At 44.2% G+C, this 23,722-nt stretch overlaps 1 protein-coding gene across 2 annotated transcripts in view; it reads right to left on the bottom strand.

The window, feature by feature from the left end:
• The window catches only part of LOC145406675 (uncharacterized), a 176,966-nt gene that overhangs the window by 21,368 nt on the left and 131,876 nt on the right, over nucleotides 1-23,722 (bottom strand). For both annotated transcript variants that reach the window (XM_080277769.1, XM_080277770.1), the window contains one exon: nucleotides 9,089-9,266. In XM_080277769.1, the coding sequence (XP_080133895.1) occupies nucleotides 9,089-9,266 (178 nt within the window). The remainder of the gene's footprint in view (nucleotides 1-9,088; nucleotides 9,267-23,722) is intronic.

Raw genomic sequence — 23,722 nt, 5'->3', positions numbered from 1 at the left:
GGGAGGAGGGGAGGCACTGAAAAAAAAAAATGATAAAGGCTAAGGAAGAAGTAGGCAGCACTACATCAACTGAGTGGATGATGGTCGCCACCACTACTTACTTACTTTTATTTATTATTATTATTTTCTATTATTTGAAATTTGTGCAAGTGCGCAATCTAATATTTAGCTTGTGCAATGTCACAAAGCGCTAGCGCAAATCATTTGCATATATTTGTGGGAATTACTGTAAAATATATATTGGTATAATTAAATAAATTATTAAATTAGCAACCTGCCCACCACCCGCGGTAACTGAGGTACAGTAGGTCATTGTCCGGGAAAAACAGCCTATATTTACCAAGGCATTGGCAAAGATCACGTGATTACTGTATCATCAACTCTCTCTCTCCGACAGAGGAGGGAGGGAATGGAGAATAAGAAAGAGAAGAGGGACGAAGTTTATGCCTTATCTCCTCACTCAAAGGGATGCTCCTTTGCCATTCCCGTATTCTCTCTCTCTCTCAGAATAATGCTCTTTATCTCTCTCTCTCTCTTGTCTTGTCAAGACAATTTATTTAATAATTCAGTACACTGTAGATAAACAATAGCATAAGTAATTCGTTACAAAAAATAAAAAATCATGAAAACAGAGTATTTAAATCAAATATTAAGCTGTGGATATTTGACTTAAATAATATGTTTTAATGGTTTTTGTAAGGAACTGCATATGCTAATCTCAATAAATAATGCATATTTATTATTATTTACTAATAATAATAATTTAAAAAATATTAAAAATACATTATCTCTGTTGAAGCATATTAAGAAATGCTACTATGCCCTTCCCTCCCGCCTCCCCCCACCAACCCACCCTTGCGACCCGCCCCAGCCTCCCCCATCCATTGTCCAGCTATGCGGGAAGCTCCCAAGACCAAGTGTCCCCTGGAAGACCACGTGTCCCTTGGATTGCGCTGATTGCGCAGTGCACAATCCACCAGGCAGGTGCGCAAGCGCAAATTTAGTTGTGCAAGTGCAACCAAGTTTGCGCTTGCACACCTGCCTTTTCATGTGCGCAAGCACAAAATTGCGCATGGTCTCATGCAGCGTGCAATGCGCAAACGATATCACTGGAGCGCAAGGGTGCGCAACTGCGCTTTGCACAAGTGTTTGTGCACCTGCCCAGCACTGATAATCATTGGGGGGACCTGGGGGTGAAGCCCCCCCAGTTAGGTTTCAGTGCTTCTAGTCAGGCTTCCACTGTTATTTATGTCCAGTGGGGTTGGTGGAGGACTAGTGCCCCTCCCGGTAAAACAATTAACTCTAAGCCCTTGACCACCCCGTTTGGGATACATGGCGTCTGGCAATGAATGAATGAATGAAATATTTAATACATTTGAGTTTGGTGTGGTGACGTCATCTCTAGTCACTGGGATCAGCGATAAACACGCTATCGAAGGCGTTCAGGCAGCTTACTTTAATATCACTATGTAGACATATTTCATTTGTTCTCCAATATTTTTTTTGAGTGAAAATCAAATGTCAATCATCTGAGACGTATGTAGTACTAAAACAATTTTCCTTGAACATGTAAGACTATAATAAAACTCCTCAAATTCCTGTGTCACTTTCACTCATATATACCAGTACAGGCATACCCCGGTTTAACAATCTAATAGGTTAGGTAAAACCCTGTCGTTAGGAGGGGTATCATATATCGAGGTACTTTTAACATGTAGAGCAATGCGGACCGTTTACCAGCCTTGGGTTTCCCCCCAAACCAAGTCCAAACCCTACCCAAATGAGCCCAAAAACAAGTTTAAGGGCAATCTAAATGGCCTAAAAGCTGTCAAGGAAGCTAACCTAAGCCTAACATCTGTAAATAACTCACTGAAACCAACAAATATAGCCTGAAAATCATAAGGAACCAGTTGGAAAATATCAAACACCTCTCATCACTTCCTTTTTTAAGTCCAAGTCCAGTCCTGGTCATCATCCTTGCTATCCTCCCCGAGGCTAGAGGACATGTGGTGCTCCCTACCACTCAATCCTCCTCCTCAAAGCCCTCAAATCCCATCTCCAGGGGAGGGCCAGAGTAGGGGGGGGGGGGAGCCTAGCGACGTGGGATGTAGTGGGAGACTGATGCACTGGCTCTGGGAGATGGCGACGGAGCACGATGCAATGAGGCAGGTGGCGGCGATGGAGTGTGATGCGATGGCTCAGGCGGTGGCGATGGGGTGCGATGTGATGGCTTAGCCCGTGGCAATGAGGTGCGATGTGATGGCTCTGGGGGTGGTGACAGAGTGAGATGTGATAACAGAGGAGGTGGTGAAGGAGACAGCTGCAATGACCAGTGAGGTGGCATGGGAGACCGCTGCGATGAATGATGTGGTAGCGATGGAGTCAGTTGTGGTGGCTCACGTCATGGCGAGGAAGACAGAGACAGTGGCCGCAGGGGTGTGGGAGATGGCGGCTGGGGCGAGGAAGGCAGCAATGGAGTGGCGGAGTGCCTTAGTGGAGACACAAGTGACACAGGAGATGGGGATCGGCTGGAGGCTAGGTCCAGCATGCGGGAGGAGACCCTGGGTGTATCTTTACTGGTTGAAGGCTGGGGAGATGCTCTGTGGTTGATGGCTGGGGAGATGCTCTGCTGGAGAGGGCTGGGGAGATCCTTTGTGACTTGCTGGCATGGTGGGGGCCTGTTTGAAGAAGGCGGTGATTGTAGTCTGCCTGACCGCCCTCTTCTCCTCCAGCATCATCCTGTACACCTTCATCCCCTCCTCAAGCCGATCAGCTGCATCTCTGCTTCGTCCTAGAAGAGGGTTGTGTGTGCGCATAAGTGCAATAATCTCGTCCAGCTTCGTTAGTATCTCCCTCAGGATTGTTATATTGAGAGCTTGCACTTCAGGGATGACCTCCTCCTCCTCTGCCTCCTGGTGTACCCACTGGATCTCCATGTTGAGGAGCTCCTCCCTGTGGCTCTCGAGAACCTCCTCCACCTCCCCGAAGCCTGCCGTGTACAATGTCCTTGCACACACGATGCACAGGCAGAACTTGCACACCCTCGGGGAAGCTGGCGAAGGAGTGGACACAAAATGGCCACAGCTTCCACCACACACCATTCATGGTGACCAGGCTGACCTCATGCCACACTGGAATGATATTCTCTAGGGAATGGCGTATATTGTAGCCCTTCCAGAGCTGCTACACCGTTGTCCCATCAACTGTCACATGCTCTCACCAACTGCTGCATAATGCAGTGGAGTTAATAAGCTTTGAACGCAACGATCACTCCTTGGTCCATTGGCCGCAACAAGGATGTGGTGTTGGGGAGCAGGAACACCACCTCTATGTTGCTGTCCCATTCCTTCATCACGGAAGGGTGGCTAGGCGTGCCATCTACCACCACGAGAAATCTGTTCATCAAATTCTCCCACGAGCCATGCCTCTTTAGCATATGAGACAGGTACAAGTGGAAATATGACGAACAGATACTGAAAAATCAGCCAGGCCTTCTTGTTTGACTTTCAGATCACCCCGAGGTTCTCTTTAACATACCCCACCAAAGCCCTGGGGTTCTCAGAGTAGTAGACAAGGAGGGGCTTCATCTTGAGGTCGCCCTTGGCACTGTCCCCCAGCAGGAGTGTCAGCCCATCCTTCGAGGGGTAGAATCCTGGCGCAGATGTTTCCTTTGTTGCAAGCTATGTCTTCGAGGGCATTCTCTTCCAATATAACCCAGTCTCATCAAAATTCAAGACCTGCTTCGCACTGTAGCCACCAACCGCAATGATGCGTTTCAGTACGTCAGGAACCGCTGCCGCCGCAACCGTACCTGCACTCACTGCCTCACCGTACATGTTCTCGTGGTGATTAGCTCGCCTCTTGAAACGGTCAAACCACCCATGGCACACCGTGAAGGTCTTGCTATCATCAAGAACCCACCGGACCTTGATTTCCTCCCATAGCAAGTGAGCCTTAGTGCAAATAATTGCCTGGCTCATGGGTGCCTTGCGCCAGTTCTGATCCTCCATCCATGTGCGCAGCATCTGCTCCAGCTCCTCCATCGCAGGCTCTCACTGGCAGGTGATACGGGAGGCAGACAAGGTTGTAACCTCCCCAGCAGCAGCCTTAATGGCCTCCTTCCTCTTGATGATGGTGGAGACAGTCGACTGGGCCAGCTGGAGAGCTGAGGCGATAGCACATGCACCTTCACCTTTATAGTGGCGCTTAAGAATATCTAGTTTAACTTCTAGAGAAACAGTCTTACACACATGCTTCGCGGGAACATCACCAACACCATCACTAGCAGGCGGCTTACCACCCTGACTAGGGCCTCCACTAGCCCCACCATATGCAGCACCCTTACCAGATATTATCACACTTATTTAGGCCAAAAAATCACACAATAGCGCACTCCATACATGATTAGTATCACCGGTCAACTCATGGCACTGCTCGTACACAGTTACGATGCACTACAATAGCAGCTTGCTTAACGTTAGAGGTGCAACATGATGCGTGTAGGATGAGCGTAAGAGAGATCCTTACTATCAGATAGCAGGTGTGAAAAGAACGATATGGGCGAGCACCGGGTTAACAATGGCTGTGGGGCCTGTGCGAGTGTTTCTGCGCATCCTGGGAGGCAGCCGGGCTCAGCTGACTGCGGGAACATGCACGATTCAAAATTTCGGCCTGTCACCAGTGGATGTGACATTCATTAAATCGGGGCTCTACCATCGGGTAATGGGGTGTGGTTGTATTTGTATCCCCATCGCTAAGCCGGGGTATCGCATCTAGCAGTATCGTATATCAGGGTATTACTGTATTTTTTCCATCTTTACTGAATACTTTATGAGTGATGATGGTTGTCAGGAACCTAACCCCTTACTTCTTAACAATCTTATGGGAAAAATTGGTTCATTATCCAACCATTTATTATGGAACGCATCCCTGATGAATAGTGGGGATAGGTGTACTTCATATCTAGCAAATCCTGCTTGTCAACATTACTTCCTCCCTAGTCCTTTTGTCATCTCAACAAAACGACACAGTACATTCATCCCTTAACATTCGCATTTTTAACACTATCTATCTATCTATCTATTGCCAGATGCCTTAATCCAGTACAGGGTGGCTACAAACAAATCGCCTCCACGTCACCCTGTCCCCCGCCATTTCACTGCCATGCTCCCAACTCACACCCCCTTCTCTCATATACCTCTCCACTCCATCCCTCCATCTCATCCTCGGCCTCCCACTCCCTCTCCCCCCCTCCACCTCACTCACATACACTCTCCTCATCAGTCTCTCACCTTCCATCCTCTCCACATGGCCAAACCACTCAGTGTGTTCCTCCTAACGCTTCCTATCACATCCACATCCATAAGACAATGCTCCTTTATATCCTCATTTGTCAGCCTGTCTCTCCACGTGACTCCACAGGCTCCTCTTAACTCATTTCCACTGCTCTCACTCTTGACTTGTGTTCTTCCAACAACGTCCAAGCTTCACTTCCACATGTTAGAGTTGGTATCACAATACTGTCATGTAGTAACTTTTTCACTTCCATGCTCAATTCCCTGTTTCTTATCACTGCTTTCAAGGAACCAGCAACCTTTCTTCCTTGCTGTACCCTTTCAAGCTCTTCACCCTCCAAACTTCCATCCTTACTCATCACACTCCCCAAGTACTTAAACATACTCACATTTTCCATTTCCTCACTATCCAACCTCACTGTACATTCACTGACTTCACCTCTCTCAAAGACCATCACTTTACTCTTCCCTATGTTCACCTTTAGATTCAGTTTCTTACACACTTACCCACACTCATCCACCAAGCCTTTCAGCTCCCCTTTGTCTTCACTTAACAACACAGTATCATCTGCAAACAACTGTACAGGGAGTATCCTCCGGGACTCTACCTTCCTCCTGGGCCAATCTGCACATCTTCCACATCCATTCTACTACTATCTCTCCCCCATGCTTCAGCACTTCACCACACACTCCATCAATTCCTGAGGCTTTCCCCAGTTTGACTTTCTTCACTGCTTCCACAACTTCCCTACATTCACCTTTAGATTCCGCTTCTTACACACACTCCCAAACTCATCCACCAAGACTTGCAGCTCCCCTTTGTCTTCACTTAACAACATAGTATCATCTGCAAGCAACAGTACAGGGAGTTTCCAACCACTGCCCTCTCTCACTAGGGCCGCTCCAATATCCACTGCCCTACCTTGTATCTCTTTTATAACCCCATCCATATACAGACTGAACAACCAAGGAGACATGACACATCCCTGTTTCAATCGAACATTCAAACAGAAAAATTCACTCAGTTCACTATCCACACACACTGCAGCATTAGCACCCTTATACATAGTCCTGATGACATTCAACAACTTCCCATGTACTCCATATATTCTTAACACTTTCCACAATCCTTGTCTATCCACCATCATATGCTTCCTCCAAATCCATGAAGGCCGCATACAACTTCTTTCCCTTCTCAAGAAACTTTTCCACTAAAGATCTATGTATGAATACCTGATCTACACAACCTCTTCCCTTCCTAAAACCTCCCTGTTTTTCTCCAACTAATTCCTCTGTTATTCCCCTAACTCTGTCAATAAGTATCCTACCATATACTTTTCCTATTACACTAAGAAGACAAATGCCCCTATGATTACCACATAGATGTATGTGCCATGTTGATGGCACATACAAAAAAGTGTACCATACAGGTCTACTGGATCATGGATGGTCTCACAGCCAAAATGTCTGGGTAAGTTCATGGTGAGCCACAGGAAGTGCTGCAGGTGGTAGAAGATATTCCAACACCTTCTCGTTGCCACTGTGCTGAACACACTCATACTGTTCGGGTAGGTTGTTGGCACAAGTATTTCTCTATGTATGCGAGCTACTGGCAGAATATGGACATTTGGCCAGCTGCAGCAAGGAAACAATGCTGCTGTACTGCCTGACAAGGTCACCCAGGCAGACTACCTTGCATCACAGCATGGTGAGCCTGAGGTACACGCCCGCAGGGAAATATAACTGTACAGGCAGTGCCACATTCTCCTGCACAGTTAGCAACTGCAGCAACTTTGTAAGGAAACACACTACGAGTGCAGTGAGTGCAAGGTAGCACTGTGCAATGAGTGCTTCTTCAATTACCACAAGGAGATGAGGTACTAGGCACTGTTATGTGGGAAAGAGTAAACAGATTACTATGTTAAGAATTCAGGATATAAGAGAAAGTACAGGCATAAGAAAAAGTTATCAGGTTACAGTGTATGTGAACTTGCAATGAAAGCACAAATATGTGTTATGGTAACATAGTGTAATACAGTATGCATGCAAATTGATCTGATTGTGATGGTAAATTAAAAAATATTTTGTAAAGTTCCTCTAGTGCAATATGAACTTGGTCATGTGACTTTACTAGATAAGAACTTAAAACAGAAGAAAACAATATGGAGATAAGGAAATGATCTCAGGATACAGTGAAAGTGAATTTACAAGTGCCAAGAAATGTTGCAGTAATAAAGTGCAATATATGTGCAAACTGGGTTTGTTGTGGTAGTAAATTCATTTATTTTGTGCAGTTCCTCTAATGCAGCAAGAACTTTGCCAAGTAAGTGCTCTAGAAAATAAGAAAACTGCAGGTATAAGAAAACAACCTCAGGGATAACTCAAGTGATCTAATGCAACACAGAAAAGGTACTTGCAAAAAAAGTAATCTTTTTGCTGCAGGTAATGTGTAATAAACACTGAAATTTCTTTTCTCTTTCCCATCCCATTCACCAAAGTGCACAGTGCCAGTCTGGACAGCCCAGAAAAACTGGATAAGTAAACTGAGCTAGCCAGTACATGAGGTGGTGATTCATTCATTTGACAGTGACAGGAGCAATGGAGAGGAATGTTAAGGTCAAGAGGGCAAGAGGGAGCATGAGCATGTGTGAGCAGGGAATCCCTGTCTAGGCCATGGAGGCGTGTGGGGTGTGTGCTATAATTGCCGACTTCCTCGCTCCTCCAAACACTGCCTTCTGCTACACCCCACATTGCCTTCATTCACCATCTTCTACCTCCACAATGCCTCAACCTAAAGACCTTGGGACACTCACAATGGAGAGACGAAGGACTGATGAGTATTCTGATCCTTAAATAAAAGTTCTCTGTGCTGCAGTTACAGAGCTATGATTGGCTGAAAACAGCCTATTTCTTGAAACCCCTCCCCGCACAGGGATAGGATTGGTTTGTAAAAACCTTGAGCTTCAGAGGTTAAACAACAGATGCTCCTCATGGGACAACATAGGACTGGATGATGGATGGATGGATGGATTAACTTCAGACCGAGTATGTTATTTTTCATTTCATTCTTGCTATCTCTAGACAATTTTATTCATCTTAAGGGAGATTTTCTTGAATTAAAGTGGCAAGATGTAGAATTCATTACCTGAGTAATACACAAGAGTAAGACCATATCAACAACAGAAGAATTAAGAGGAAGGATGGGACCGGAGTCTCTTGGTGTTGTGATGAGGAGAGGTAGATTGAGAGGGTTTGGGCATGTGGGGAATGACAATTGCGTGCAAAAAGTGAGAAGCGTGAACATTAGGGATAGGGCGGTAAAAGGCCGACCACAAAAGACCTGGGACAAGGTCATACTGCGCGACCTCAAGGATAATGGACTGAATAGGTTGACTGCCAGAGATAAAGCAGCATGGAGAGTCACCATTAGGTGACCAAAGCCAACACATGCAAGCACGTTGGGGTTTGCATTGTGCTGGCCCCATTACATAGAAAGAAGACGTAGAGAAGTGACAGAGACTGGGAAAGAAGGAGGAAGATGAAGATAAGGGACAGAGACTGGGAAAGAAGGAGGAAGATGAAGATAAGGGACAGAGACTGGGAAAGAAGGAGGAAGATGAAGATAAGGGACAGAGACTGGGAAAGAAGGATACATGAAATAATGCAGCCATAAAATGGATATGCAACACCTAACCCACACATGAAGGTTCTCTGGAGAAAGTAAGGAACTGGAACTGATTATGAAGAATAGTTCCATACTACAGAATTATCTGCAGTTTGACATAACAACTTACTGGAATGCCATTCTTCTCCCATTTCCCGTAGACCACGGCATTCATCTCTGGAGTCGAAACTGGGTCAACGTCTGAGAAGAAGAAGAGTCCTGGCACCCCCATAAAGTTCTCATGCATCTTGGCACTGGCTCGCTCATAATGCACAGTTGCTGTATTGTACTGTGTTTTCAGGTACCAGCTGTAGAAAGGAATATATTTTTAAATATCTTGCTTGCCCCACCTTTGCTAAAACAGAATGAATGTTCTGTACATCAAAGTCTTTTTACATAAGAACTGCTGTTATATACAGTATGTATTCATCCCTCACCATCCATTCTTCGGCTGACCCATTAGAAACAGGGTACACAGCATTATAACTTATGGTCTTCATATACTGTACTAGTATTACAGCTAATACTAGTACTTACACACTCATGAACAATAACTATGAAGAGATGCAAGAAAATATCAAAACCAGTAATCTCACTTACATTCATGGATTTTGTAGTCTCTGTAGTGTTCAGTTATTTGTCTAATTATAATTTTCTTCCCCTAACTAATTCTCTCATAACTCAAATTTTTTCAGTGTGACTCTACACTAACTGACAAGCTACATGGTTTCCTGTACACCAGGAAACAATTTACTATGCTGGGTGGTAACCATATAACCAAACTATGGTGCTTGGTTGTTTTATTGGGTAATTAAGGCACTCCAACCAGACTGAGCTGATGCAGGTTTATATCCAAGGGGTGGTTGGGGTTTATTTCTCATGTAATGCCACTCAGGGATGAGTGAGGATGGTCACTCTCATCTTAAATGTAAGGACCAACTTGCCTAGCTCTAGGCTCTTATGCTCCTCTTGGGGCAACACAGGATTAGATGATGATGATGTATTCATTAACCCCCAAACCGCTGGGTTGTTTTGGCGCTCATTGCGTGTCCCGCAGGGATATCTGCGCTCCGACAGACTCTCTAAAGATCTATCTATCTCTCTATCTATTGCCAGACGCCTCAATCCCATTTGGGGTGGCCACAAACAAATCGCCTCCAAGTCGCCCTGTCCCCCGCCATTTCACTGCCCTGCTCCCAACTCACACCCCCCTCTCTCATATACCTCTCCACCCCATCCCTCCATCTCATCCTCGGCCTCCCCCTCCCTCTTCCCCCCTCCACCTCACTCACATACACTCTCTTCGTCAGTCTTTCACCCTCCACCCTCTCCACATGGCCAAACCACCTCAGTGTGTTCCTCATAACGCTCCCTATCACATCCACATCAACACCACAACGTTCCTTTATATCCTCATTTGTCAGCCTATCTCTCCATGTGACTCCACAGGCTCCTCTTAAATAACTCATTTCCACTGCTCTCACTCTTGACTTGTGTCTCTAAAGATATTTGCCAAAAATCAGTTATTAGTCTTAGAATACTATAATTAAATAAGCATATGGCACATACCTTTAGCTTTCTCCTGGGATGTTTGTTGAGCCTTTGTTGAGCACCATAGGACTTGTGGAGACTTCTGAAGTTGGGTAACGAAGTCTTCACTTTACACTTCCTGAACACCCCGTAATATGATTACCACAGCCTGATATTATCACTAGAAACACTATTCTATGATTTTCAAATAGTTTGGAATCCATACTCCAAAAAAAAAAAACACTGTGAAGGCAATGAAAATTATGAGCGAGTACCAGCTTCCCACTTGCGCTTGTTCGCCGCAGGTATTCTGTCATTTATTATTCATAAAAACACTCACACTTTATATTTCTATTACTATATAACACTTATATATAGCTGCAGTCTTTATCTATAAGATTCCTTCAGTAATAGTAGTTTATTATCACTGTAGGCATTCAATTTCTCTTTCAGTAAAATACGCAGCATTCACTTTCTCGTCCTGTATACTAGCGTTGAGAGCGAATCTGTCGCTTTCACTTTCATAACTCAGTATTCATATATGCTAGAGTGAAACTTTCACTTTCATTACTCCTAGTATATATACTCGTATTCTTATATTACCATACTACTCATTTACATTTCTATTTACATTCTCTATTTTATTTACATTATCTACATTTCTATTTTATTTACACTAAGTTATGCACTGTCACTTGCAGTAATTTATAAAACTATTTTCCACTGTTCACTTATATTTACATTCATTGCTTTCACTTGCTGTTTACGCATTATTTACACATTATTTACATTTCCATTTGCACAGTTTTAGTCACCAGAAAGATCGTAGTCACTGTCCATCATTTTCATTGATAAATTAGCCAGTTCACGTTCCACAACAGTCACTTAGCCCTTTACCCCTTTCCACACGAGGTTTAGTAGGGGTAGAGGTCACAGGGCCCTTTGCATGGGGCTAAAAAGTGGCAGAATTGGACAGGCGCAAATCCGACGTGGTTTCACCTTGAAAGACGACAGTAAATTGAATGCCGTGGTGGCCTAGGGGCAGTGAAAGGCTGCCAATGTCAACGTGGTGACAGCTGCTAATATATACGCTATGAAATGATTGGCAGGAAATCTAGACAATTCTTAATAATTTAGGCAGTTCCAAGTGAATGTAAATATCACTTAGGCTTCTCCCTTCCTTTCTCAAATATATTTTTCTTACAAGAATAGATTAAACGACATATTTCAAGGGGAAATAAACAGGGAAAATTTGCGAATGAGTGTGCATGAGGTGTTGTCAGGTGATAATCAGCCAATTCCAGGTGTATGGCACTATCACTTACCTTATTTCTTTTTTGTATATATTATTTGGTATAAGAATAGGGCATAGGGCTTATTTCAATGGATGAAATCAGTGGAAAAATGAGGGGAAGATTTACTTAGCGCAGCGCGGCCGGGCAGGCGAGAGAGGGTAATGGAGGGGAGGTAGGGAGGGGAGTCAAGAACGAGGAGAGATGGCTAAATTGTCAACAATGGATGGGAGTACAGATGAGAGTAGGAGTGCTGACTGGTGTTGGACATTGGCAGTATAAACAACGGATGGGAGTACAGATGAGAGGAGGAGTGCTGACTACTTTTGGACATTGGCAGTACTGATAGATACAAGCCACCACTTGAAAGCCCGGGCAAATTCAAAATAACACAATATCACAAAAGTGATGCCCTGTGGTATGATCCCTTGCTCCCAAGCGTCACAAAAGTGACGCCCCGCAGTTAAGGGGTTAATCTTGTCAGTGCATTTCTAAATGGCAACCTCCATCGTGCCTGGACAGGTAGTGGTGTTTATTTTTGCTTGATAAGTTCAGGGTCAACTGATGAATTCAGCCTATGATATATCTCTTAATTTTTCCACAGTTTTATAATAATTTTAACTGCCTGTATAACATCTTACATTTTCCTACTCACGTATGAAGAGCAGAATTCAATGGGTTGAACTTAGTCAGGGACGAACCTACTCATGGTGTATCATAATTTTAGCACTTGTAAACACAGAATTCTAACTATTGCCTGACGCCTTAAACCTGTAAGGGGTGACCACAAACATATCGCCTCCATGTCACCCTGTTCCCTGCCATTTCACTGCCCTGCTCCCAGCTCACAACCCCCTCTCCCATATACCTCTCCTCTCCATCCCTCCATCTCATCCTTGGCCTCCCCCTCTCCACCTCACTCACATACACTCTCCTCATCAGTTTCTCACTCACCACCCACTTCACAAGGCCTAACCACCTCCATGTGTTTCTCTTAACACTTCCTATCACATCCACATCCATACCACAATGCTCCTTCATTTCCTCATTTGTCAGTCTGTCTCTCAATATGACTACACATGCTCCTATCAAATAACTCATTTCCACTGCTCTCACTCTTGACTTATGTCCCTCCAACAAGGTCCAAGCTTCACTTCCATATGTTAGAGTTGGTGCCACAATCCTGTCATGCAGTAACTTTTGCACTTCCAGGCTCACTTCCCTGTTTCTTATCACTGCTTTCAAGGAACCAGCAACCTTTCTTCCTTGTTGTTCCCTTTCAAGCACTTCACCCAACTTCCATCCTTACTAATCACACTACCCAAGTACTTAAATGCACTCACATTTTCCATTTCCTCCTAATCCAACTTCACTGTACATTCACTGACTTCATTTCTCTCGAAGACCATAGCTTTACTCCTCCCTACATTCACCTTTAGATTCCGTTTCTTACACTCTCCCAAACTCATTCACCAAACCTTGCAGCTCCCCTTTATCTTCACTTAACACAGCATCATCTGAAAACAATAGTACAGGAAGTTTCCTAACACTGCCCCCTCTCAAAACGGCTGCTCCACAATCCACTGCCCTACCTTGTATCTCATTTCTAACCCCATTCATATACAGACGGAATAACAATGAGGACATGACACATCCCTGTTTCAATCCAACCTTCAAATAGAAAAATTCGCTTAGTTCACTATCTCCATGCACTGCAGCCTTGGCAGCCTAATACATACTTTTCATGGGATTCAGCTACTTCCCATTTACTCCATATATCCTTAATACTTTCCACAACCCTTGTCTATCCACCCTGTCATATCTATCTATCTATCTATTGCCAGACGCCTCAATCCCGTTTGGGGTGGCCACAAACAAATCGCTTCCAAGTCGCCCTGTCCCCCGCCATTTCACTACCCTGCTCCCAACTCACACCCCCCTCTCTCATATACCTCTCCACCCCATCCCTCCATCTCATCCTCGGCCTCCCCCTCCCTCTTCCCCCCTCCTCCTCACTCACATACACTCTCTTCGTCAGTCTTTCACCCTCCATCCTCTCCACATGGCCAAACCACCTCAGTGTGTTCCTCATAACGCTCCCTATCACATCCACATCAACACCACAACGTTCCTTTATATCCTCATTCGTCAGCCTATCTCTCCATGTGACTCCACAGGCTCCTCTTAAATAACTCATTTCCACTGCTCTCACTCTTGACTTGTGTCCTTCCAACAACGTCCAAGCTTCACTTCCGTACGTTAGAGTTGGTATCACAATACTGTCATGTAGTAACTTTTTCACTTCCATGCTCACTTCCCTGTTTCTTATCACTGCTTTCAAAGAACCCGCAACCTTTCTTCCCTGCTGTACCCTTTCAAGCACGTCTCCCTCCAAACCTCCATCCTTACTCATCACACTACCCAAGTACTTAAACGTACTCACATTTTCCAATTCCTCATCATCCAACCTCGCTGTACATGCACTGACTTCACCTCTCTCAAAGACCATCACTTTACTCTTCCCTACATTCACCTTCAAATTCCGTTTCTTACACACTCTCCCAAACTCGTCCACCAAGCCTTGCAGCTCCCCTTCGTCTTCACTCAACAACACAGTATCATCTGCAAACAACAGTACAGGGAGTTTCCAAACACTATCCTCTCTCACCAGGGCCACTCCAACATCCACTACCCTACCTTGTACCTCTTTTATTACCCCATCCATGTACAGATTGAACAACCATGGAGACATGACACATCCCTGTTTCAACCCAACTTTCAAAGAGAAAAATTCACTTAGTTCACCATCCACACGCACTGCAGCCTTCGCACCATCGTACATACTCTTCACAGCATTCAACAACTTCCCATCTACTCCATATATTCTTAACACTTTCCACAATCCTTGTCTATCCACCCTGTCATATGCTTTCTCCAAATCCATGAAAGCCGCATACAACTTCTTTCCCTTCTCTAGAAACTTTTCAACTAAAGATCTAAGAATGAATATCTGATCTACACAACCTCTTCCCTTCCTAAAGCCTCCCTGTTCTTCTCCAACTAATTTCTCTGTTCTTTCTCTAACTCTGTCAATAAGTATCCTACCATACACTTTTCCTACTATACTAAGAAGACAAATGCCCCTATGATTACCACACACTTCTTTTTCCCCTTCTCCTTTGTACAAGGGAATAATTATACCTGACTTCCAATGCTCCGGGACTCTACCTTCCTCCCAGGCTAATCTGCACATCTTCCACATCCACTCTACTACTATCTCACCCCAATGCTTCAGCATTTCACCACACACTCCATCAATTCCTGGGGCTTTCCCAGATTTAACTTTCTTCATTGCTTCCACAACTTCTATCCTACTGATTTCTTCCTGTCTTCTCACCTCCCTCCTTCTCCCAGCCATTCCCCAGCCACTTATACTCGCATTACTTCCATCCTCTACGTTCAACAATTCCTTAAAGTGTTCTCTCCATCTGCTCACTTTTTCTCCCTTCTCCACTAGTAATCTACCATTTTTATCTTTCACTCCCCTGCTAACTTCACTTCCACCCTGTCTTACTCTTTTCACCTCTCTCCAGAACATTTTCTTACAGTCCCTCCACTTTACACTCAAATTCCTACCAAATTCCTCATCCACTCTGTTCTTACTCTCTCTTTCTAATCTTTTCACCTCTCTCTTTCTTTCTACATATAACTCTCTCTTCCGCCTCTCAACTTCTTCCACGCCCCTATTTCTCATCCATTCATTGTATGCTTTCTTCTTTTGTGCCATAGCCTGTTTCACCTCTTCAGTCCACCACGCTGTTCCTTGCACCCCCCTCCGTCCTCTCTTCCTTCCACACACCACATCACATGCTGCACATATTTCTTCTGTAAATATGCTACACACACCTTCCAGGTCTCCCATCTGCTCCAATTCATATTTGCACAATCGTTCCTCCACTTCTCTCTTATACTCTGCCTTTTTCTCATCCTCTTGTAACCTTTCCACTCTCCTTGCAACTACTCCTTCCTCTCGTCTTTCCCTTCTTCTATTTCTCCATTCTAATTGGACCTTGATTCTGGCCACCACCAAGTAGTGGTCAGAAAGTCCACTCCCCCAACCTCTATAAACTCTTGCATCCATTACACATCTTCGCATCCTTTCATCCACACACACATAATCAATCATTGCCTTCCTTTTTATTCAGTTCACCACCCACCCTTCTCATCACTCGCCATGTATACCTGTGGATCATTTTATGCCTGAAGAGGGTATTGGCTACCACCAACCCCCTCCCAGCACAAATGTCCACTAACGCACTTCCATTCTCATCTATCTCAGCAGGCACACCCCACTCACCAACTATTCCATCCACCTTCGCATTCCCAACTTTACCATTCATATCACCAATCAAAAACACTCTCTCATTCCTTCCAAACTTTTCCATGCACACTTCTACATTTGTCCAGAACTCTTCTCTCACTCTTCTAGCACGATCTTGCGTTGGCGCATACACACACACAATCGCCCACATTTGTATTCCAACTTTCAACTTTACCCACACAATCCTTGAACCAACTGATCCATACTGTCTTATGCTCTTCTTCCATCTTTTACTCACAACTATACATACTCCTTCCTTCGCCCTCTCATTCTCACCTACTCCTGCACATATACCCCATCCATACTCCCATTCTCTCACACTTTCTCCTCTCCATTTTGTTTCAGTTATTCCACATACATCCACTTTCGCACCCTGTCATATGCTTTCTCTAAATCCATGAAGGCCACATACAACTTCTTTCGCTTCTCAAGAAACTTTTCTACTAAAGACCTAAGAATGAATATCTGATCTACACAACCTCTTCCCTTCCTAAAACCTCCCTGTTCTTCTCCAACTGTACAGAATGTACAGTGAGGTTGGATGGTGAGGAAATGGAGAGTGTGAGTGCATTCAAGTACTTGGGTAGTGTGATGAGTAAGGATGGAACTTTGGGGGATGAAGTGCGTGAAAGGGTACAGCAGGGAAGGAAGGTTGTTGGTTCACTGAAAGCAGTGATGAGAAATAGGGAGGTGAGTATGGAAGTTAAGAAGTCACTACATGATAGTATTGTGATCCCTACCCTTACGTATGGAAGCGAGGCATGGACCTTGCAAGAGGGGAACAAGTCAAGAGTAAAAGCAGTGGAAATGAGTTACTTGAGAGGAGCATGTGGAGTGACATGGAGGGACAGGTTGACGAATGAAGAAGTGAAGGAACGTTGTGGGGTGGATGTGGATGCGGTTGAGAAGATTAGGAGAAATACACTGAGGTGGTTTGGACATGTGGAGAGAATGGAGAATGAAAGACTGACTAAGAGGGTGTATGTAGGTGAGGTGGAGGGAGGGAGAGGGAGCAGTAGGCCGAGGATGAGGTGGAGGGATGGAGTTGAGAGGTATATGAGGGAGGGGGGGGGGGGTGAGTTGGGGGGAGGGTAGTCAAATGGTGGGTGACAGAGCGACTTGGAGGCGTTTTGTCTGCGGCCACCCTTTGCGGGATTAGGGCGTCGGGCTATAGATGGATAGATAGATAGATTTCCCTAACTCTGCCAATCAGTATCCTACCATATCCTTTTCCTAATAAACTAAGAAGACAAATGCCCCTATGATTACCACACACTTTTTTTTCCCCTTTGTACAGGGGAATAATTATACCCGGCTTCCAATCCACCGGGACACTACTTTCCTCCCAGGCCAATCTGCGCATATTCCACATCCATTCTACTACTATCTCTCCTCTGTGCTTCAACATTTCACTACACGCTCCATCAACTCCTGGGGCTTTCCCCATTTGGACTTTCTTCACTGCTTCCACAACTTCCATCCTACTGATTTCCTTCATCTCCCAGTCATTCCCCAGCCACTTATGTTTGCATTACTTTCATTCTCTATGTTCAACAATTCCCTAAAGTGTTCTCTCCATCTGCTCACTTTTTCTCCCTTCTCCACTGGTAATTTGAGTTTTTATCTTTCACTCCCCGACTAACTTCTTTAACACCCTGTCTAACTCTCTTTACCTCTTTCTGGAACATTTTCTTACATTCACGCCACTTTACACTCAAATTCCTTCCAAATTCCTCAACCACTCTCTTCTTATTCTTATTCTCTCTTACTTATCTTTACACCTCTCTTCTTCTTCTTTACATATAACTCTCTCTTTCGTCTGTCAACTTCTTCCACACCCGTTTCTCATCCACTCACTGTATGTTTTCTTCTTTTGTGCCACAGCCTGTCTCACCTCTTCACCCCACCATGCTGTTCCTTGCAACCCTTTTCGTCTTTTCTTCACCCCACACACCACCTCACATGCAGCACGGATTTCTCCTGTGAATATCTTGCAAACACCTTCCACATCCCTCATCTGCTCCAATCCATAATTACCCAATTGCTCCTCCATTCCTCTCTTATATTCTACCTTTTTTCCATCCTCCTGTAACTTTTCCATCCTCCTTGTATGAACTACTTCCTCCTGTCCTTCCCTTCTTCTACTCCTCCATTTCATTTGAACCCTGATTCTCACCACCACCAAGAGGTGGTCAGAAATCCACTCCCTCATCCTCTATATGCTCTTTCATCCATCATATACCTTCTCATTCTCTCATCCACACACACGTGATCAATCAATGGCTTCCGTTCATTCAGTTCACTCACCACGTATACCTGTGGATCATTTGGCTCTTACCAACCCCCTCCCCATACAAAGGTCCACTCAAGCACTGCCTTTCTCGTCCACATCTGCAGGCACACCCCATTCACCAATTACTCCATTTACCTTCACAGTTCCTACTTTTCCATTCACATCTCCAATCAAAAACATTCTCATTTCTTTCAAACTTTTCCATGCACGCTTCCACATTTGTCCAGAACCCTTCTTTCACGATCTTGTGTTGACGCACACACACACACAATTGCCAACATTTGTAGTCTTTCAATCTTAGGCATACAATCCTTGATCCAACTGATCTTATATTCTCCTTCCATCTCTTGCACACAAAAATACACACTCCTTCTTCTGCTCTCTCATTCTCACCCACTCCCGAGCATATATCCCATCCATACTCCCATTCTCTCACCTCTCCATTTAGTTTCAGTTAATCCACAGACATCCACTTTTGCACCCTCAAGCACCTAGACAATCTCTCTCTTTCACCTCATCATTTTCATTCCTTACATTCCATGTTGCAATCCACACCATGTCCTTTGTTCTGTCCTTAGTCATCTGCTGTAGGTCAGTCCTGGTCCGAGGCTTCTTGTTTGTCTTTTCAGTTAGTTGTTTTCCATGGAGGGGCACTAACCCTCCGCCAACCATGTTGGTTGGTTATAAGATTACCACCCAGCATTGTAAATGATTTCCTGGTTTACAGGAAATCGTTTGGCTTGCCACTCAATGTACAGCTACACTAAACGGGTGGATGATGGGCGCCCCCATGTAACATGTACTTTGCTGCTTTTTTGGATGTTTCTTAGAAAAAGGAAAAAAAAGGTAAACACAAATGAATACACACAGCTTAAAGCAATCTCAATGGTATTCTCATATCTACCTTCAACAAAATGTCCAAATAAAAAGTAGCTTTCACCAAAAGCACAGTGTCACCTAAGATGTTCAGTCCCACCTGGCATGATAACCAAGACCTCAATCCCATTTCTGCTCTTCATTGGTGCAGAAGTGGCTGGAGAATGGCTGGGAGAAGGAGGGATGTGAGAAGAGAGGAAAAAATCAGTAGGATGGAAGTTGTGGAAGCAATGAAGAAAGTCCAAATGGGGAAAGCCCCAGGAATTGATGGAGTGTGTTGTGAAATGCTGAAGCATGGGGGAGAGAGAATAGTAGAATGGATGTGGAAGATGTGCAGACTGACCCGGGAGGAATGTATAGTCCCGGAGGATTGGAAGTCAGGTACAATTATTCCCTTGAAAAAAGGAAAAGAGGAAAAAGAAGTGTGTGGTAATCATAGAGGCATTTGTCTTCTTAGTGTCACAGCAAAAGAATATGGTACGATACTTACTGACAGAGTTAGGAAAATAACAAAGAATTAGTTCGAGAAGAACAGGGAGGTTTTAGGAAGGGAAGAGGTTGTATAGATCAGATATTCATTCTTAGATCTTCGGTGGAAAAGTTTCTAGAGAAGGGAAAGAAGTTGTATGCAGCCTTCATAGATTTGGAGAAAGCATATGACAGGGTGGATAGACAAAGATTGTGGACAGTATTAAGAATATATGGAGTAGATGAGAAGTTGTTGAAGCTCGTGAAGAGCATGTATGAGGGTGCTAAGGCTCCAGTGCGGGTGGATAGTGAACTGAGTGTATTTTTCTATTTGAAGGTTGGATTGAAGCAAGGATGTTATATCTCCGTGGTTGTTCAATCTGTATATGGATGAGATTATAAAAGAGATACAAGGTAGGGGAGTGGATGTTAGAGCAGCCCTAGTGAGAGAGGGCAGTGTTTGGAAACTTCCTGTACTGTTGTTTGCAGATGATACTGTGTTGTTAAGTGAAGACGAAGGGGAGCTGCAAGGCTTGGTGGATGAGTTTGGGAGAGTGTGTAAGAAACGGAATCTAAAGGTGAATGTAGGGAAGAGTAAAGTTATGGTCCTCGAGAGAAGTGAAGTCAGTGAATGTACAGTGAACCTGGATGAGGAGGAAATGGAAAATGTGAGTGCATTTAACCCATGGATTGTGAGCCACAGCTCAGGCTGGGTAGCGTCGCGTTGCGAGCCACAGCTCTGGCTGTGCTGGCCATGCATCACCATAAACAACCCCTTCGCAAACTTATGCATGGCACTACGCAAAGACGGGGAAAGGGAGATCTTTTTCTTTTCACCAAATGATGCCCTAGATATTTATCTTCAAGTTTATAATAAACAAAAACAATTTTTTTTTTTTTCACCACTCCTGTACGTAAACTTACGCATAGCCCTACGCAAAGTTGGACAGAGAGGGATTTTTTTTTTTTTCTTTTCACCAGGTGATGCCCTGGATGTTTATCTTGAAGTACTGTATGTAGTAAAAAAAAAAAAAAAAAAAAAAAAAAAAAAAAAAAAAAAAAAACGTTTTTTTGCGCACCACGGGGTGGGATAAAAAAAAAGGTAACTGCACAATCCACGGGTTTAGTACTTGAGCAGTGTGATGAGTAATGATGGAAGTTTAGAGGGTGAAGTGCTTGAAAGGGTACAACAAGGAAGAAAGGTTGCTGGTTCCTTGAAAGCAGTAATAAAAAACAGGGAAGTGAGCATGAAAGTGAAAAAGTTACTACATGCCTGTACTGTGATACCAACTCTAACATATGGAAGTGAAGCTTGGACCTTGTTGGTGGGACACAAGTCAAGACTGAGAGCAGTGGAAATGAGTTATTTGAAAGGAGCATGTGGAGTTACAGGGAGTGATGGACTGACAAATGAGGAAGGAGCATTGTGGTGCAGATGTGGATGTGATAGAAGTGTTAGGAGAAACATATTGAAGTTGTTTGGCCATGTGGAGACGACAGAGGGTGAAAGACTGGTGAAGAGAGTGTATGTGAATGAGGTGGAGGGAGGGAGAGGGAGGAAGAGGCCAAGGATGAGATGGAGGGATGGCGTGGAGAGGTATATGAGAGAGGGGGGTGTGAGCTGGAAGCGTGGCAGTGAAATGGTGGGCGGACAGGACGACATGGAGGCGATTTGCTTGTGGCCACCCCTTATGAGATTGAGGTGTCTGGCAACAAAAAGATAGACAGACAAATAGATATTGGTGAATTTTCTGTTGTCAATTTCATTTATTTACTTCATATTCTTAGCATACTGCTATACTGCATTCATATACACAGTGTAACAAAGTGGGAGATATCAGTATATATATATATATATATATATATATATATATATATATATATATATATACATACAGTGCTCGTCAGAAGTATGAAGTGCCCCGCGTCCCTACTACAAAACAAACTTTTCGACATTGGAAGAACATATAAGTGATGCATTTTATTTACCTTTAGTGCTTTGTAGGGTATCCTTTACGCTTCTTCACGAACCCGAGACGTCTTGGAAGTGAAAGGGCGAGGCTCCTGAGGTGCTGGAGGGGTATTTTCTCCAAGGAGTCACGAATTGCAGCTTCCAGCTTAGGCAGAGAGCTCACGTCCTTCCCTTGGAGAGACTTCTTTACGAGGTACCAGAGGTTTTCAATTGGGTTGAGGTCTGGGCTATTTCCGGGCCAGTCTTTCACGAATGAGACCTCACAGTCATGAAGCCATTTGGTGACCGATTTGGCCTTGTGAGCAGGTACACCATCCTGCTGAAACACTCGTGCACCTATTAGCTCGAATGAGTCTGGTAAATGATCACACAGAAGCTCCAGGTAAACATCCTGATTCACTCTAACGTTCTTTGGAAGCACAACAAGCTTGCCCAAACCTTGCCCCGAAAAACAAAGTTCAAAGTTCAAAGTTCAAATACTTTATTTCCATAAAATATGGTTATTCTTACAAATCGGTATACAAAGTCACAGACAAAAATAGCCCATACCTCGAGCGAATCAGGATGTTTAACTGTGCTTTCTACGTACCGTGGGTCAAGTGGGTCACTACCTTTGCGTCGGTACACACGTGCTCCTCTGTTACAGGTTACACTAAACGGTGCCTCATCAGACCACAACACTGACAACCATTGCTCCTCACCCCAGTGGAGATATTTATTAGCAAAGGCAAGCCTACGAAGTCTCTGGTTCTTTGTGAGAAGAGGCTTCTTCACAGGCCTGTGGCTTGTGTAACCAAGTTCATGAACCCTACGAGACACAGTTCTCACAGACACCTCACCAAACACTTCCGGGTTGCTTTCCTTTATTTTTCTTGCATTCACACGAGGATTAAACTCCACTGCATGTTTTAAAACATTAACGGACCTTGGGGAAGTTTTCCTAGGCCTACCAGACCGCGGCTTCTTTGTGGGAATTTCACCACTGTTTTCCACTCGAAACCGCGCACCCCAACGATGCACTGTCGATCGTGCCACACCAACCAATTCACTAATTTCCTTTGTCTGGTGGCCTGTCTCCTTTAGAGCAATGATCTGGGATATGATTTCACTCAATAGTTCACGGGTAGGTGCCATAACAAAGTGGCTAAAGCAAAACACTGCGGGACACTCGGTAAAAAATGGCGCAATTTCGGAGGGAGACGCGGCGGAGCTCCTCTCTCTCAGGCAGCCCGTGGGCAACTGAGGCGGGACCAAACCAGCGCATCGGAAGGCCTCAGGCTACCGTGAAGTCATGCTCGCGGCGCAAACTTGTGGCTCAATTTTTACCCCCCAAAATGGGTGATTCTTTTTTGGCCATAAGTACTGCGCGCCCAGCGGAAGGTGCTGCGTAATTTTGGCGAGTACTGTATATATAAAGGTGAAAGTTGAGGGACTACCAGACCTAAATTAATTTTCTGAATCAGATGCTTGGTTTAACTTTGGTAAAATATAATTTGGTATAGCTTTTCATCATTATCATTTAACATACTTAAAGTCATGAAGCATGAGAAGCTACTGTACCATGAAGAGTAAACACACTAATTAAGCACCATGGTTTAAATTTGGTCAAATATATTTTAACATAGGGTTTTTAAAGTACTAAAAGTCAAGAACCATGGGAAACTAATGTACCATGAACAGTAAACACACTAATTAAGCACCCCAGAATAGTAATTTATCATCTGCTCTTACACATTTCATGTCTACAATAGAACTTTACCTCTCTACGCATGTTATGTCTACACTAGAACTTTACCTTCAAATATGCATGGATTATGTCAGGAAATACCATGTTAACACCTCTCTATAGCATGAAAAAATATTTTGGAAAGTGGAGGTTTCTGGAAACTGGATGCTTGGATTAGGGAATTTGCACTGTACTATGCTAGGTGCTACCCAAAAGTTCCCAAAAT

Source organism: Coenobita brevimanus, chromosome 71, assembly GCF_032717465.1.
Source record: "Coenobita brevimanus isolate Jiangsu-jjx chromosome 71, ASM3271746v2, whole genome shotgun sequence".
NCBI classification, from domain to species: domain Eukaryota; kingdom Metazoa; phylum Arthropoda; class Malacostraca; order Decapoda; family Coenobitidae; genus Coenobita; species Coenobita brevimanus.
This window is presented reverse-complemented; position numbering and strand designations above follow the sequence as displayed.